The 15,936-nt window shown below is 44.6% G+C and overlaps 1 protein-coding gene across 5 annotated transcripts in view; it reads left to right on the top strand.

Moving 5' to 3' along the window:
- CFAP20DC (CFAP20 domain containing) overlaps nt 1–15,936 on the top strand; it is a 438,163-nt gene that overhangs the window by 40,503 nt on the left and 381,724 nt on the right. For all 5 annotated transcript variants that reach the window (XM_075321351.1, XM_075321349.1, XM_075321348.1 and 2 more), the window contains exons 3-4: nt 2,885–2,974; nt 10,879–10,972. In XM_075321351.1, coding sequence (XP_075177466.1) covers nt 2,885–2,974; nt 10,879–10,972 — 184 coding nt within the window. The remainder of the gene's footprint in view (nt 1–2,884; nt 2,975–10,878; nt 10,973–15,936) is intronic.

Here is a 15,936-nt window from a genome sequence, read left to right as displayed (position 1 = left end):
ATTAACTTGAGAACGGTGGCAGCTATAGGCATAGAAGTGGTGTCTAGGTATAGTAAAGTAGCCATGCGCTACGCAATGAAACCACCTATAGCGCCACCTGGTGGAAAACTACGGAGTTAGCATTTTTATCTCGAAAACGGAACGAGATAGAGAAAAAAAGTGAATTAAAAAATTGTAGGGCATCATCAATTCAATACGAATCGACACCTTGCATACAGAAATGCTATGATATGAAACCCATGACCCCCCCCCCCCAAAAAACATTGAATGCTGGTCTCGCATATGGTGCTCATTTAACTTTGATGCTCAAAGTGGCCCCCGTCAGCTGCAATGCACATCTGGCCTCTGCGCAGCATACTGTATCTTGCTGCACGTTGTGCAATATGGCAGGTGTCACGTTTGCACAAGCATCTGTGATACGTCGTCGTAGGTCCTGCAATGTTGGTGGACGGGTCGCATACACCTGCTGTTTGATGTGACCTCACATTAAGAAGTCCAATGGGGTCAGGTCAGGTGAGCGTGGAGGCCACTCCACACAGCCACCATACCCAATGACTTGTAGGAAGGTCTCCATGAGGTATCGCTTCACGTCCACAGCCTTGTGAGTTTTACACCTTCTAATCATAGCATTTCTGTATGCAAGGTGTCGATTCGTATTGAATTGATGATGCCCTACAACTTTGTAATTCACTTTTTTTCTCTATCTCGTTCCATTTTCGAGATAAAAATGCTAACTCCGTTGTTTTCCACCAGGTGGTGCTATAGGTGGTTTCATTGCATAGTGCATGGCTACTTTACTATACCTAGACACCACTTCTATGCCTATAGCTGCCGCCGCTCTCAAGTTAATGGCGGTGGACAGGATATGGGTGGACACACTGTATATAAAATAGTGAACAACTTCCAAAAGGAAGAACCTGAAGAAGGTGTAAAATCACTTCTTTTACACGGTTTGTGAAGCAGTAAAAAAGTCTGACAAGATGTTTTTATATTGCAGTGCATGTGCTCACTTTTTTAGCAAATTTTTGAAGCGATTTTTGAGGCAGGTTCCTGAGATGACACTACTGGAAGAGAAGCTGTGTGCACATATCTTTTGGCCTTTTGCACACGCTGTAGATTTGGTGCAGTTTTTGATCCAGATTTTCAAAAGCTGCAACAAAATCTTCATGTCTAGCCTTGTGCCAGCGAAGTCTATGAGATTTATGAAATGCTGTGCTCACGTTACTTTTTTTTTTCCTTGCAGATTTGGTGCAGAAAATAATTTGCAGCATATCAATTGTTGGGGCATTTTTTTCCTGCATTTTTTAGCGCTTCCAGCCATTGATTTCACTAAAAAAAACAAATGGAAAAAAACACACCAAAACTGGACCAAAACTAGATGTGTTTTTTTGGTACATTTTTCTGCCAGAAGGTGAAGATTTGATGCAGAAAATTTCTGCACCAAATCTGCAGTGTGTACACATACCCTTAGGCTATGTGACCATGTTGCTTTTTTAGCACACAAAAAAGCATATTTTGGCAGGAAAAAAAAATCTTTTTTTGTGCTTTTTTTCATGCTTTTTTATTTCTTTTCATGCTTCTTTTCATGCTTCTTTTCATGCCTATTTTCATGCCTATTTTTCATGCTTCTTTTCATGCTTATTTTCATGCTTATTTGTCATGCTTTTTTTCCATGCGTATTTTCATGCTTATTTTCATGCGTATTTTCATGCTTATTTTTCATGCTTTTTTTCATGCTTATTTTGTATGCTTCTTTTCATGTTACTTTTCATGCTTATTTTCATGATTCTTTTCATGCTTATTTTCATGCTTCTTTTCATGCTTCTTTTCATGCCTATTTTTCATGCTTCTTTTCATGCTTTTTTTGATGCTTATTTTCATGCTTCGTTTCTATGCTTCTTTTCCATGCTTCTTTCCATGCTTCTTTTCATGCTTCTTTTCATGCTTACTTTCATGCTTTTTTTCCATGCTTCTTTTCCATGCTTATTTTCATGCTTATTTTCATGCTTTTTTTTTATGCTTCTTTTCATGCCTATTTTTCATGCTTCTTTTCATGCTTATTTTTCATGCTTCTTTTCATGCTTATTTTTCATGCTTCTTTTCATGCTTATTTTTCTTGCTTATTTTCATGCTTCATTTCATGCTTATTTTCATGCTTATTTTGTATGCTTATTTTCATGCTTCTTTTCATGCTTATTTTTCTTGCTTCGTTTCATGCTTATTTTTCATGCTTATTTTTCATGCTTATTTTCATGCTTATTTTTCATGCTTCTTTTCATGCTTATTTTTCAATGCTTATTTTTAATGCTTATTTTCATGTTTATTTTTAATGCTTATTTTCATGCTTATTTTTCATGCTTCTTATCTATTGAGATAGGGGGAAAAAAGCAGAACCAATTGACATGCTTCTTCTTTTTTTAGCAAGGAAAAAAGAAGCAATGTTGACACAGCAAGTCAGGATTCTTGTAGACTTTGCTGGGATGATTCTTCCTTGCTTTTTATTTATTAAAAAAAGCAAAGAAAAAAAGCATGAAAAAAGCCCTATGTGCACAAGGCCTTAAGTGTGTTTTTACACTAAGTATTTTTGCAGTTATCAGAGCAGAAACTCTCTACATTTCCCTATTCAAAATGTTTTAGAACTTCGAAAAGTTTAGAATTTCTGACCTACTGCAAAATTACCAACTTCTGTATTTATAAACATTGCTCTCAAAACGGGAAGTATATAAATATGTATCTAAGGAGCTCCCCCTAGTGGTGGCCGGACTTAGATAACATTTTATATTATCAATGTAAAAAAAGCTGAAATATTTGTAATATTACATATTTATAGTTATAGATTTTTCTGCATTACTAATAGTTTGTGTTCACATTGAATGTCTTTCAGGGGGGACCATTTGTTGAAGTATTTAGTGCTCAAGGAAAGGATCCAGTGGCCAAGTGGAGACTATTTGGCAGTCAATCAGCAATCTGGAAAGTAAGAATTAATACAGTAAATTTTAGACAAGCCTCGCTCCATATTGCCAGATGGTAACCTTTACATTTTGGAGATGAACAGTCTTTTTGGCTGCCCCCTTCAGATTTAGTGGTGATAATTTTATATTACTTTCTGACTATCTTGTAAACAGATCTTATTCTGTGTATTTTGTTAACATATCAGATTGTTGAGAAATCTGTTTGTTTGTTTTTTAATTTTCTAATGTACTTAATTTAATTTTCTAATATATAATGAAGCCATGATTGGAGATACATATTACAGATATACAACAGATAGTCATTGATGACGTATTAGTGGGCAATGTTGTGCCTATTACATGGGGATTCTTCCTACAGCTCTTTATCGAAAACAGCATCCCAATAATAGAAATAAAAAAGCTCAAATTTGCCATAACATAAGCCCCATTGTGATAAGTAACTAAGCCTCACCGTAGATAACCCCTTTCGAAATGGACCTGCCATGTCAGTCACCTGATTGCTATGGACTTACACTGACAAGCAAAAGGGTAACAATGTTCTGAACATTTGACTTTCAGGCTCCATATCTCACCATCCTCTACAGCTCTGAGTGTGAGACATCCTTCATTTTATAGACAACTAGCTGTAGTAGCAGGGCGTTGCTTGGGATAGTAACTATCTCTCTCCCAGTCTCTGTCTGTGTGTTGCTGCCTGTCTGTCTCACTGTCTGTCTCTTTCCTTGTCTGTCTGTTTCTATCTCTCTGTCTGTATTTGCATCAGTCTATCTATCTCATTCTTTGTATCTGTCTGACTCTCTCTCTCTCTCTCTGTCTCTTTGCCCGGCTGTCTGTCTCTTTCCCGGTCTGTCTCTTTCCCGGTCTGTCTCTTTCCCGGTCTGTCTCTTTCCCGGTCTGTCTCTTTCCCGGTCTGTCTCTTTCCCGGTCTGTCTCTTTCCCGGTCTGTCTCTTTCCCGGTCTGTCTCTTTCCCGGTCGTCTCTTTGCCCGGCTGTCTCTTTGCCCAGCTGTCTCTTTGCCCGGCTGTCTCTTTCCAGGGCTGTCCCTTTCCCCGTCTGTCTCTTTCCCCATCTGTCTCTTTCTAGGTCTGTCTCTTTCTAGGTCTGTCTCTTTCTAGGTCTGTCTCTTTCTAGGTCTGTCTCTTTCTAGGTCTGTCTCTTTCTAGGTCTGTCTCTCTCTCTAGGGCTGTCTCTCTCTAGGGCTGTCTCTTTCTAGGGCTGTCCCTTTCCAAGGCTGTCTCTTTCCCCGGCTGTCTCTCTCCAGGGCTGTCTCTCTCCAGGGCTGTCTCTTTGCCCGGCTGTTTCTTTCCAGGGCTGTCTCTCTCCAGGGCTGTCACTTTGCCCGGCTGTCCCTTTCCCTGTCTGTCTCTTTCCCGGGCTGTCTCTTTCCCGGGCTGTCTCTTTCCCGGGCTGTCTCTTTCCCGGGCTGTCTCTTTCCCGGTCTGTCTCTTTGCCCGGGCTGTCTCTTTCCAGGGCTGTCTCTTTGCTCAGCTGTCTCTTTCCCGGGCTGTCTCTTTCCCGGGCTGTCTCTTTCCCGGGCTGTCTCTTTCCCGGGCTGTCTCTTTCTCGGGTTGTCTCTTTGCCGGGCTGTCTCTTTGCCGGGCTGTCTCTTTGCCGGTCTGTCTCTTTGCCCGGGCTGTCTCTTTGCCCAGCTATCTCTTTCCCGGGCTGTCTCTTTCCCGGGCTGTCTCTTTCCCGGGCTGTTTCTTTGCCGGGCTGTTTCTTTGCCGGGCTGTCTCTTTGCCGGGCTGTCTCTGCCGGGCTGTCTCTTTGCCGGTCTGTCTCTTTGCCCGGGCTGTCTCTCTCCAGGGCTGTCTCTTTGCCCAGCTATCTCTTTCCCGGGCTGTCTCTTTCCCGGGCTGTCTCTTTCCCGGGCTGTCTCTTTCCCGGGCTGTCTCTTTGCCGGGCTGTCTCTTTGCCGGGCTGTCTCCGTCTTTCTCTATCCGTCTCACCACCGACTTCTTTTTACCTCACACATAAGCTTCTTATACTAACAGTTTATTTTGTTCCTATAGCAACCACTGACAGTTGCTATTTATAGCCTAGAGCTCCCAGCTTCATTCAGATTAATGGAGGCAGGATTTTTGTAGAGTAACTGGAAAGGACGGGGTTAAATTTTCCCGCCCAAACATAGTCTATGACGTTCCCTGAGTCACATGAGGCGTCTGTGCAAAATTTCGTGATTGTACATGCGACGGTGCGGATTCCTTTAGCAGACATATACACATACATACATTATACATTCAGCTTTATATATTAGATCTTCTTGACTATCTTATACATAAATGTGACTTGGAACTATTTAGCATATGATTAGTTATACAGATTCTTGTCAGGTCACTATATTGTTACTGTTTTGCTCCATTTTCTTCCTGTATACTACAAATTACAACCTGTTCTTACATTCCGTAATAGCTCAGTGTCTTATTAGGTTCATTTCCAAGCAAGAGGTCACAGGTTCGAACCAAAGAGCAGCCATGAAGATTTCCCAAGAAAAGAGAAGCCGCATCATCCAGCTCATTGATATCGGTCTCTTAGCCAAGAAAATTGCCAAACTGCATCATGTGCGGCCATGACAGGTGGAATAATAAGAAATGAAATCCGTCCATCCATTCAAGAGAAAAGAGGTGACGTCCATGAAAATTATCGGACTCAACAAGTTGGGTCATCACAAGGTCTATCAGTTTTGATGACGCCCGGCAGTGGAGGCGGCTCGTATGTTTCATAATAGTGAGATCACAGACGTCCATGGAAGCACCGAGCGACGCACATTACACAAGTCTGGAATGGTGGCCCGAAAAAAGGTGAAGAAGCCTCAACTACAATATCATCATAAGACGCGTCGGCTCGAGTCTGAAAAGAAGTATGAAAAGTGAAAGATAGGAAATGGGTGATTTGGAGCAATGAGATGAAAGTGAATAGATGGCTCTGATGGGGAAAATGTGTCTGGAAGAAACAAAGAAAAAGGGGCGAACAGACCAAGAAAGTGAAGTAGCTGTAAAGTTCAGTGGATTAAGCCTGTTGATATGGGGGTGTTTCACAGCCAAAGGTTTTGGATACTTGATGGTGGTCTCAATGCTGAGCTATATATGACGATCCTACAAGACGAGTTACTTCATACACTCGACTACTATGGGTATGAAAAGGACAACATAGTGTTCCAGAAGGACAACGACCCGAAGCATCTATTGCTCCTAAAAATCTAAATTTAAATTTCCTTCTGGGCTCTCGATCAGATTCAGGCATGTCTCTACCGAAATCTGATCTCAGGTCTCTAATGCACGTTCCCAGTGTTGGTGTATACTGGTCAGATCTCTTCTCCACGTTCCCAGTGTTGGTGTATACTGGTCAGGTCTCTTCTCCACGTTCCCAATGTTGGTGTATACTGGTCAGGTCTCTTCTCCACGTTCCCAATGTTGGTGTATGCTGGTCAGGTCTCTTCTCCACGTTCCCAGTGTTGGTATATACTGGTCAGGTCTCTTCTCCACGTTCCCAGTGTTGGTGTATACTGGTCAGGTCTCTTCTACACATTCCCAGTGTTGGTGTATACTGCTCAGGTCTCTTCTCCATGTTCCCAGTGTTGGTGTATACTGGTCAGGTCTCCACGTTCCCAGTGTTGGTGTATACTGGTCAGATCTCTTCTCCACGTTCCCAGTGTTGGTGTATACTGGTCAGGTCTCTTCTACACGTTCCCAATGTTGGTGTATACTGGTCAGGTCTCTTCTCCATGTTCCCAGTGTTGGTGTATACTGGTCAGGTCTCTTCTCCACATTCCCAGTGTTGGTGTATACTGGTCAGATCTCTTCTCCACGTTCCCAGTGTTGGTGTATACTGGTCAGGTCTCTTCTCCACGTTCCCAGTGTTGGTGTATACTGCTCAGGTCTCTTCTCCATGTTCCCAGTGTTGGTGTATACTGGTCAGGTCTCCACGTTCCCAGTGTTGGTGTATACTGGTCAGATCTCTTCTCCACGTTCCCAGTGTTGGTGTATACTGGTCAGGTCTCTTCTCCATGTTCCCAGTGTTGGTGTATACTGGTCAGGTCTCTTCTCCACATTCCCAGTGTTGGTGTATACTGGTCAGATCTCTTCTCCACGTTCCCAGTGTTGGTGTATATTGATCGGGTCTTTTCTCCACGTTCCCAGTGTTGGTGTATACTGGTCAGGTCTCTTCTCCATGTTCCCAGTGTTGGTGTATACTGGTCAGGTCTCTTCTCCATGTTCCCAGTGTTGGTGTATACTGGTCAGGTCTCTTCTCCATGTTCCCAGTGTTGATGTATACTGGTCAGGTCTCTTCTCCATGTTCCCAGTGTTGGTGTATACTGGTCAGATCTCTTCTCCACATTCCCAGTGTCTGTGTATACTGGTCAGGTCTCTTCTCCATGTTCCCAGTGTTGGTGTATACTGGTCAGGTCTCTTCTCCATGTTCCCAGTGTTGGTGTATACTGGTCAGGTCTCTTCTCCATGTTCCCAGTGTTGGTGTATACTGGTCAGATCTCTTCTCCACATTCCCAGTGTCTGTGTATACTGGTCAGGTCTCTTCTCCACGTTCCCAGTGTTGGTGTATACTGGTCAGGTCTCTTCTCCATGTTCCCAGTGTTGGTGTATACTGGTCAGGTCTCTTCTCCATGTTCCCAGTGTTGGTGTATACTGGTCAGGTTTCTTCTCCACGTTCCCAGTGTTGGTGTATACTGGTCAGGTTTCTTCTCCATGTTCCCAGTGTTGGTGTATACTGGTCAGGTCTCTTCTCCATGTTCCCAGTGTTGGTGTATACTGGTCAGGTCTCTTTTCCATGTTCCCAGTGTTGGTGTATACTGGTCAGGTCTCTTCTCCATGTTCCCAGTATTGGTGTATACTGGTCAGGTCTCTTCTCCACGTTCCCAGTGTTGGTGTATACTGGTCAGGTCTCTTCTCCATGTTCCCAGTGTTGGTGTATACTGGTCAGGTCTCTTCTCCATGTTTCCAGTGTTGGTGTATACTGGTCAGGTCTCTTCTCCATGTTCCCAGTGTTGGTGTATACTGGTCAGGTCTCTTCTCCATGTTCCCAGTGTTGGTGTATACTGGTCAGGTCTCTTCTCCATGTTCCCAGTGTTGGTGTATACTGGTCAGATCTCTTCTCCATGTTCCCAGTGTTGGTGTATACTGGTCAGGTCTCTTCTCCATGTTCCCAGTGTTGGTGTATACTGGTCAGATCTCTTCTCCACGTTCCCAGTGTTGGTGTAAATTGATCGGGTCTTTTCTCCACGTTCCCAGTGTTGGTGTATACTGGTTGCTCACTTGGTGATGTATACAGCTTTTTCTCTACCCACAAGTGTTGGCTTGGATTGAGGTCTGGACACTGTGGAGACAATCCAGCTCCTCTACTTTATTGTCATTGAGCCATTTCTTCTACAATCTGGGCGTATTCTTCGGGGCGTTGTCCTGCTGGAACACTGTCATCCATTTCATACCCATAGTACTCGAGTGTATGAAGTAACTTGTCTTGTAGGATCCTCACATATAGCTCAACAGTGAGACCACCATCAATACTGGTGAAGTATCCAATGCCTTTGTCTTTAAACTTCCCATGTTATCAGGCTTCATCCACTGAACTTGACAGTTTCTTCAATTTCTCGATCCGTTCGCCCCTTCTTCCCTTGTTTCTTCCAGACCCATTTCCCCTTCAGAGCCGTCTATTCACTTTCGTCTCATCTCTCCAAATCACCCATTTCCAATCTTCCACGTTTCATTCTCTTTTGTAACCTTGAGCAGTTGAGGCTTCTTCACCTTTTTTCAGGCCACTATACTAGACTTGTGTAACGCGCGTCGCTCGGTCCTTGCATGGACGTCTATCATCTCACTATTATGAAGCACACGAGCCGCCTCCACTGCCGGGTGTCATCAAAACTGATAGACCTTGTGATGACCTGACTTGTTAACTCTGATATTTTGCCTGGACGTCTCCTCTTGGCTTTTGAATGGATGGCGGATTTCATTTCTTATTCTTCCAACTGTCATGGCCGCACATGATGCAGTTTGGCAATTTACTTTACTATCGATGAGCCGGATGATGCTGTTTCTCTTTTCTTGGGAAATCTTCATGGCTGCTCATCGATTTGAACCATTGACCTTTCACTTGGGAATCAACCTAATAACACACTGAGCTATTAGGGAATGTGAGAACAGGTTGTAATTTGTAGTATACGGGAAGAAAAAAGAGCAAAACAGTAACAATGCAGAGACATGAGAAGAATCTGCATAACTAATCATTTGCTAAATAGTTGCAAGTCACATTTATGTATGAGATAGCCAAGATGATTGTCTATAGAATGAAGTTCTGGGGACTGTGGGGACAATCCAGCTCCTCTACTACATTGTCACTGAACCATTTCTTCTCCAATCTCGCCGTATGCTTCGGGTCGTTGTTCTGCTGGAGCACCATGTCGTCCTTTTCATATCCATAGTATTAGAAGATGATTGTCTATTTCATGAAGGTCGTCTCACGTTCAAAGCTGTAGAGGATGGTGAGATATGGAGCCTGAAAGCCAAAAGTGCAAAACATTGTTACCATTTTGCTTGTCAGTGTAAAGGCTGCTTTACACGCAGCGATATCGCTAGGACCCATCACATGTACTTACCTGCCTAGCGACGTCGCTGTGGCCGGCAAACCACCTCCTTTCTAAGGGGGCGGTTCGTGCAGCGTCACAGCGACATCACACAGCAGGCGTCCAATAGAAGCGGAGGGGCGGAGAGCAGCCGAAAGAAAGTGATGCCCACCTCGTTGCCAGAGGACACAGGTAAGGTGTTGTTCGTCGTTCCTGGGGTGTCACACGTAGCGATGTGTGCTGCCTCAGGAACGACGAACAACCTGCGTCCTGCAACAGCAACGATATTTGGGATTAGAACGACGTGTCAACGATCAACAATTAGGTGAGTATTTTTGATCGTTAGCGGTCATTCGTACGTTTCACACGCAATGACGTCGCTAATGAGGCCGGATGTGCGTCACGAATTCCGTGACCCCCAACGACATCTTGTTAGCGATGTCGTTGCGTGTAAAGCCCCCTTAAGTCCATAGCAATCAGGTGATTGACATGGCAGGTCCCATTCAAAAGGGCTTACCTATGGTGAAGCTTAGCTACTTGTCACACCGGGGCTTATGTTTTGGGCAGCAAATTTGGGTCCCTTTATTTCTGTTTTTGGAATGCTGTTTTTGATAAAGAGCTGCAGTGGACGGTGAGATATGGAGCCTGAAAGACAAAAGCCCAAAACATTGTTACCCTTTTGCTTGTCAGTGTAAAAAGGATCTTCAAGTTGACGATAAATCCCTAAAAAAAGGAATAAAATTTGAGGATCTTCAGACGCTTTCGTCTCTTTCATAAACGGAGCAGAAAATTCATTACTATTATATGTACTTAACCTATAATTACTACATTGGTGTCGATGGTGGCATTAAAATCCAATGCAGTCGCCCACTGGCTATATACCGTTTTGCTAAGCAACAACCTAAACCTATACTAACCTTGTACTGGCAAACAGCAGGACATATAATAAATGACATTGATTTCATTCAAGAGCATAAAGTTTCCTTTAAATTTGCTCTACTGCCGGGTTCTAATACATAGTAATGGCAGCGCGGCTACATTGCACACAGCGGTGCGGGTTGTAGCAGCTGATTTACTTTTAATCTAAAAATAATAACATGCTTTAGAAAATTGATTAGGACAATTGGTGCGTGGATTAATGAACAGCATTCACCTGTCATTCAGCCGCTTACACTACATTACCTGCGATCAGACGCTCCCGGGGGGCGCAACGGCTGCGAACCCAAACTGAAAAAAAAAAGAAAAAGCCTCTTCTTTTATCAGTTCTGCTCAGTGGTTCTTCTAATAGCATTTGATGGCTAATTTATTATATTTTTATTAATATGATTCAAGGACTTTGATAAGGAAGTGAAGAGTTTCGTCTTTGTCCTTGAAGGAAGCAGCCAGACGATCAAGATGCAGCTGCCAAAGGAGAGCAAGCAAATGCGTAAGTGTCCTGGACGTCTAAGGCTTTGTCCTAACTTAACTTTCCCCCGAAGGGTCGGTTTTCTTGGCCGAAGAGGGGTAATCATTGGATTTATCTAAATGCATCGTGTTGTGTGAAAATGACGCCATGTTTATCAAATACACATGATAAAATGGGACTGGATACATTGGGAGGATTTATTTTGTTTTTTTTACGCTAAACAACCAGGATATAAAAGTCCCAAATTTTTGTGTAAGCTACGTCATCCAGACAGTGTCCTCCGTTGTGTTTCCGTGCATTCGCACTGTAATCTGCCATGCTGAGGGCAGAGCAAAGTACTGTAATGCACAGGTATGGGGAAAGGGCAAAGAACGCCCGCGCATGCGCACTACAATACTTTGCTCTCTCCTCAGCATGGCAGAGAGAAATGTGCATGCGCAGGAGCGCAATGGATGGACGTTGCTGATCTTGACCAGGTGCGATCGCCTTCCTCTTTCCTGCTTTGAGTGGATGACGTGTCCTACGTTATCCACACTGAGTCCTCCGCTGCTGTCCTGCACATGTGCACTTCGCTCTGCCATACTAAGGACAGAACAAAGTATTGTAGTGCGCAGGGGCGGGGAAAGGTCAAAGAACACCCACACATGAGCACTACAATACTTTGCTCTCTCCTCAGCATGGCAGAGAGAAGTGTACGCGCGTAGGATCGCAATGGATGAGCATTACTGATCTTGACCCGATGCCATCGCCTTCCTCTTTCCTGCTTCGTGTGAATAATGCATCCTATGTCATGCACACAGTGTCCTCCGTTGCGCTCCTGCGCACTTATCTCTGCCATGCTGAGGGCAGAGCAAGGTATTGTAGTGCACAGGGACTACAATACTTTTCTCTCTCCTCAGTATGGCAGAGAGAAGTGTACATGTGCAGGAGTGCAATGGATGAGCGTTGCTGATCTTGACCCGATGCGATCGCCTTCCTCTTTCCTGCTTCATGTGGATAACACATCCTACGTCATGCACACAGTGTTCCCCGTTGCGCTCTTGCGCATGCACACTTTGATCTGCCTTGCTGAGGGCATAGCAAAATACTGTAATGCACAGACACGAGGAAAGGTCAAAGACCACCCACTCATGAGCACTACAATGCTTTGCTTTGTCCTCAGCAGGGCGGAGAGAAATGTGGATGCGCAGGATGGCTTGGGGGCATTTTCATGGGAGGGATTCCCTGAGTTGGGATACTTCTGTTTACCACATTTAGCACATTATCTTATTATTTTTGGAAATTATTTTTGGTTTTACACTAAACAACTAGGATACAAAAGTCCCAAATTTTTGTGTAAGCTACGTCATCCACACGGTGTCCTCCATTGTGTTCCTGCGCATGCGCATTTTGATCTGCCCTGCTGAGGGCAGAGCAAAGTATTGTAATGCACAGGTATGGGGAAAGGGCAAAGAACGCCCGCCCATGTCCACTACAATACTTTGCTCTCTCCTAAGCATGGCAGAGAGATGTGCGCATGTGCAATATCACAATAGCTGGGTGTCGCTGATCCTTACCCGTGCGATCTCCATCCTCTTTCATGCTTCGTGAGGATGATGCGTCCTATGTCATTCAAACAGTCCCCTACATTGCGCTCCTGCGCACGCTCACTTCTCTCTGCTCTCCTTGGGGCAGAGCAAAGTATTGTAGTGCACATGCTCAGGCGGTCTTTGACCTTTCCCTGTGCCTGCACACTACAATACTTTGCTCTGTCCGCAGCATGGCAGAGAGAAGTGCACATGCGCAGGAGCGTAACGGAGGACACAGTGTGGATAACATAGGACACGTCATCCACACAAGGCAGGAAAGAGGACGGCGATCGCATCTGGTCAAGATCATCGACGCCCATCCATTGCGCTCCTGCGCATGCGTACTTCTCTCCACCCTGCTGAGAACAGAGCAAAGCATTGTAGTGCGCATGCACTGGTAGTCTTTGAACTTTTCTCGCAAATGCGCATTATAGTATTTTTCTCTGCCCTCACCATGGCAGAGAGAAGTGCGCTAGCGCAGGAGCACAACGGAGGACACAGTGTGGATAACATAGGATGCGTCATCCACATGAAGGAGGAAAGAGGGAGGCGATCACACCTGATCAAGATCAGCAATGCCCATCCCTTGCGCTCCTGCGCATGTTCACTTCTCTAGCCATGCTGAGGACAGAGCACAGCATTGTAGTGCGCATGCACTGGCAGTCTTTGACCTTTTCTCGTAACTGCGCATTATAGTATTTTGGTCTGCCCTCAGCATGGCAGATCAAAGTGCACATGTGCAGAAGCGCAACGGAGGACACTGTGTGGATGACGTAAGAGGCGTCATCCACATAAAGCACGGAAGAGGACGGCGATCGCAGCGGGTCAAGATGAGCGACGCCCATGCATTGCACTCCTGTGCATGCACACTTCTCTCAGCCATGCTGAGGACAAAGCAAAGCATTGTAGTGCGCATGAGTGGGTGGTCTTTGACCTTTTCTTGCACCTGCGCATTACAGTATTTTGCTCTGCTCTCTGCAAGGCAGATCAAAGTGCGCATGCGCAGTAGTGCAATGGAGGACACTGAGTGCATGACGTAGGATGTGTTATCCACATGAAGCAAGAAAGAGGAAGGTGATCGCACCGGGTCAAGATCAGCAACGCTCATCCATTGCACTCCTGCACATGCACACTTCTCTGCCATGCTGAGGAGAGAGCAAAGTATTGTAGTGCGCATGCACTTGCGTTCATTGACCTTTCCCCAGATCTGCACACTACAATACTTTGCTCTGCCCTCAGCATGGCAGACAGAAGTGCGCAGGAGCGCAACAGAGGAGACTGTGTGCATGACATAGGATGCATTATCCACACGAAGCAGGAAAGAGGAAGGCGATCGCACAGGTCAAGATCAGCAACGCCCATCCATTGCGCTCCTGCGCGCGTACACTTCTCTCTGCCATGCTGAGGAGACAGCATAGTATTGCAGTGCGCATGTGTGGGCGTTCTGTGACCTTTCCCCGCCCCTGCGCACTACAATACTTTGCTCTGCCCTCAGCATGGCAGATCACAGTGCACATGCGCAGAAGCTCAACAGAGGACACTGTGTGGATGACATAGGAAGCGTCATCCACACAAAGCAGGATAGAGGGCGATGATCGCACCCGGTCAAGATCAGCGACGCCCATTGTGCCGGACCGGATCAGACCCCCCACAGTTGAGCAGGTGACAGGTTCCCTTTAAGAGAAAACCGTGCAGCCGCGCTGATGGATGAACATAGCCCTAAATCCCGTCTGCTCTGCTGAGAAATAAATAGCAATATCCGAAGGCAGAAGTTAGTTTCACAAATTCTCTGCATAGGCATAAAATAATGATAATCTAAAAAAAAAATGTATTAAAAATACAGTCTGGTGCTAATGGTTGTGAGATTAATTGTGGTGAAGTTGCGAGCATATTCTCAATTATTTCTATCAGCAGAACTTTATAGTAAATTAATACATCCCCACAATAAATGAGCCTTTAATTTGTTTATTGCTAGCATTAATATAAAGTGTTCCCATTCCAGATTCTCCATCGCCATTCATCATGTGATATTACAAGTAAAAACTGGAACGCAGTGTATGAATACTAATATTTAATAGCGAAAATTGTATCGGGAAACGGAAGCGGCTAATGCTGATTTACCGCGTGTGCCGGGACGGGGGCCTACCCACCGGAGGTGCAGGCGTCTTATGTAGAGGTATTGAAGATAGCCCGTCAATTCATTAAGAGTGGATGTCTCCTCAAAGACTATACCACCAATGTCTGACTGGTGGGGGTCACAGCATGGAGAGGAGGTGAGTTGTGACATCACCTATTGTGAATGGTGGATCCTGTGTTATCTACTGTATATGGAGGTGTTATCAGTCATTGAACAGGAAGAGGAGGAGGTGAGTTGTGACATCACCTATTGTGAATGGTGGATCCTGTGTTATCTACTGTATATGGAGGTGTTATCAGTCATTGAACAGGAGGAGGAGGAAGTGAGCTGTGACATCACCTATTGTAAATGGTGGATCCTGTGTTTTCTACTGTGTATAGAGGTGTTCTCAGTTATTGTAAAGGAGGAGGAGGTGATCTGTGACATCACCTATTGTGAATGGTGGATCCAGTGTTATCTACTGTGTATAGAGGTGTTACCAGTCAGTGTACAGAAGGAGGAGGAGGTGAGCTGTGACATTGCCTATTGTGAATAGTGGATACTTTATTATCTACTGTACATAGAGGTGTTATCAGTTATTTTAAGGGAGGAGGTGAGCTGTGACATCACCTATTGTGAATGGTGGATCCTGTGTTATCAGCTGTGTATAGAGATGTTATCAGTCATTGTATAGGAGGAGGAGGTGAGGTGTGACATTGCCTATTGTGAATGGTGGATCCTGTGTTATCTACTGTATGTAGAAGTGTTATCACTTATTGTATAGTAGGAGGGGGTGAGCTGTGACATCACCTATTGTGAATGGTGGATCCTGTATTATCTACTGTACATAGAGGTGTTATCAGTTATTATACAGGAGGAGGTGAGCTGTGACATCACCTATTGTGAATGGTGGATCCTGTGTTATCAGCTTTGTATAGAGATGTTATCAGTCATTGTACAGGAGGAGGAGGTGAGCTGTGACATCATCTATTATGAATGGTGGATCCTGTGTTATCAACTGTGTATAGAGGTGCTATCAGTCATTGTACAGGAGGAGGAGGTGAGCTGTGACATTGCCTATTGTGAATGGTGGATCCTGTATTATCTACTGTACATAGAGGTGTTATCAGTTATTATACAGGAGGAGGTTAGCTGTGACATCACCTATTGTGAATGGTGGATCCAGTGTTATCTAGTGTGTATAGAGGTGTTATCAGTTATTATACAGGAGGAGGTTAGCTGTGACATCACCTATTGTGAATGGTGGATCCTGTATTATCTACTGTACAGAGGTGTTATCA

Source organism: Anomaloglossus baeobatrachus, chromosome 8 (genome assembly GCF_048569485.1).
Source record: "Anomaloglossus baeobatrachus isolate aAnoBae1 chromosome 8, aAnoBae1.hap1, whole genome shotgun sequence".
NCBI classification, from domain to species: Eukaryota; Metazoa; Chordata; class Amphibia; order Anura; family Aromobatidae; genus Anomaloglossus; species Anomaloglossus baeobatrachus.
The sequence above is the reverse complement of the archived record's forward strand: the minus strand, read 5'-3'. Positions and strand labels throughout refer to the sequence as shown.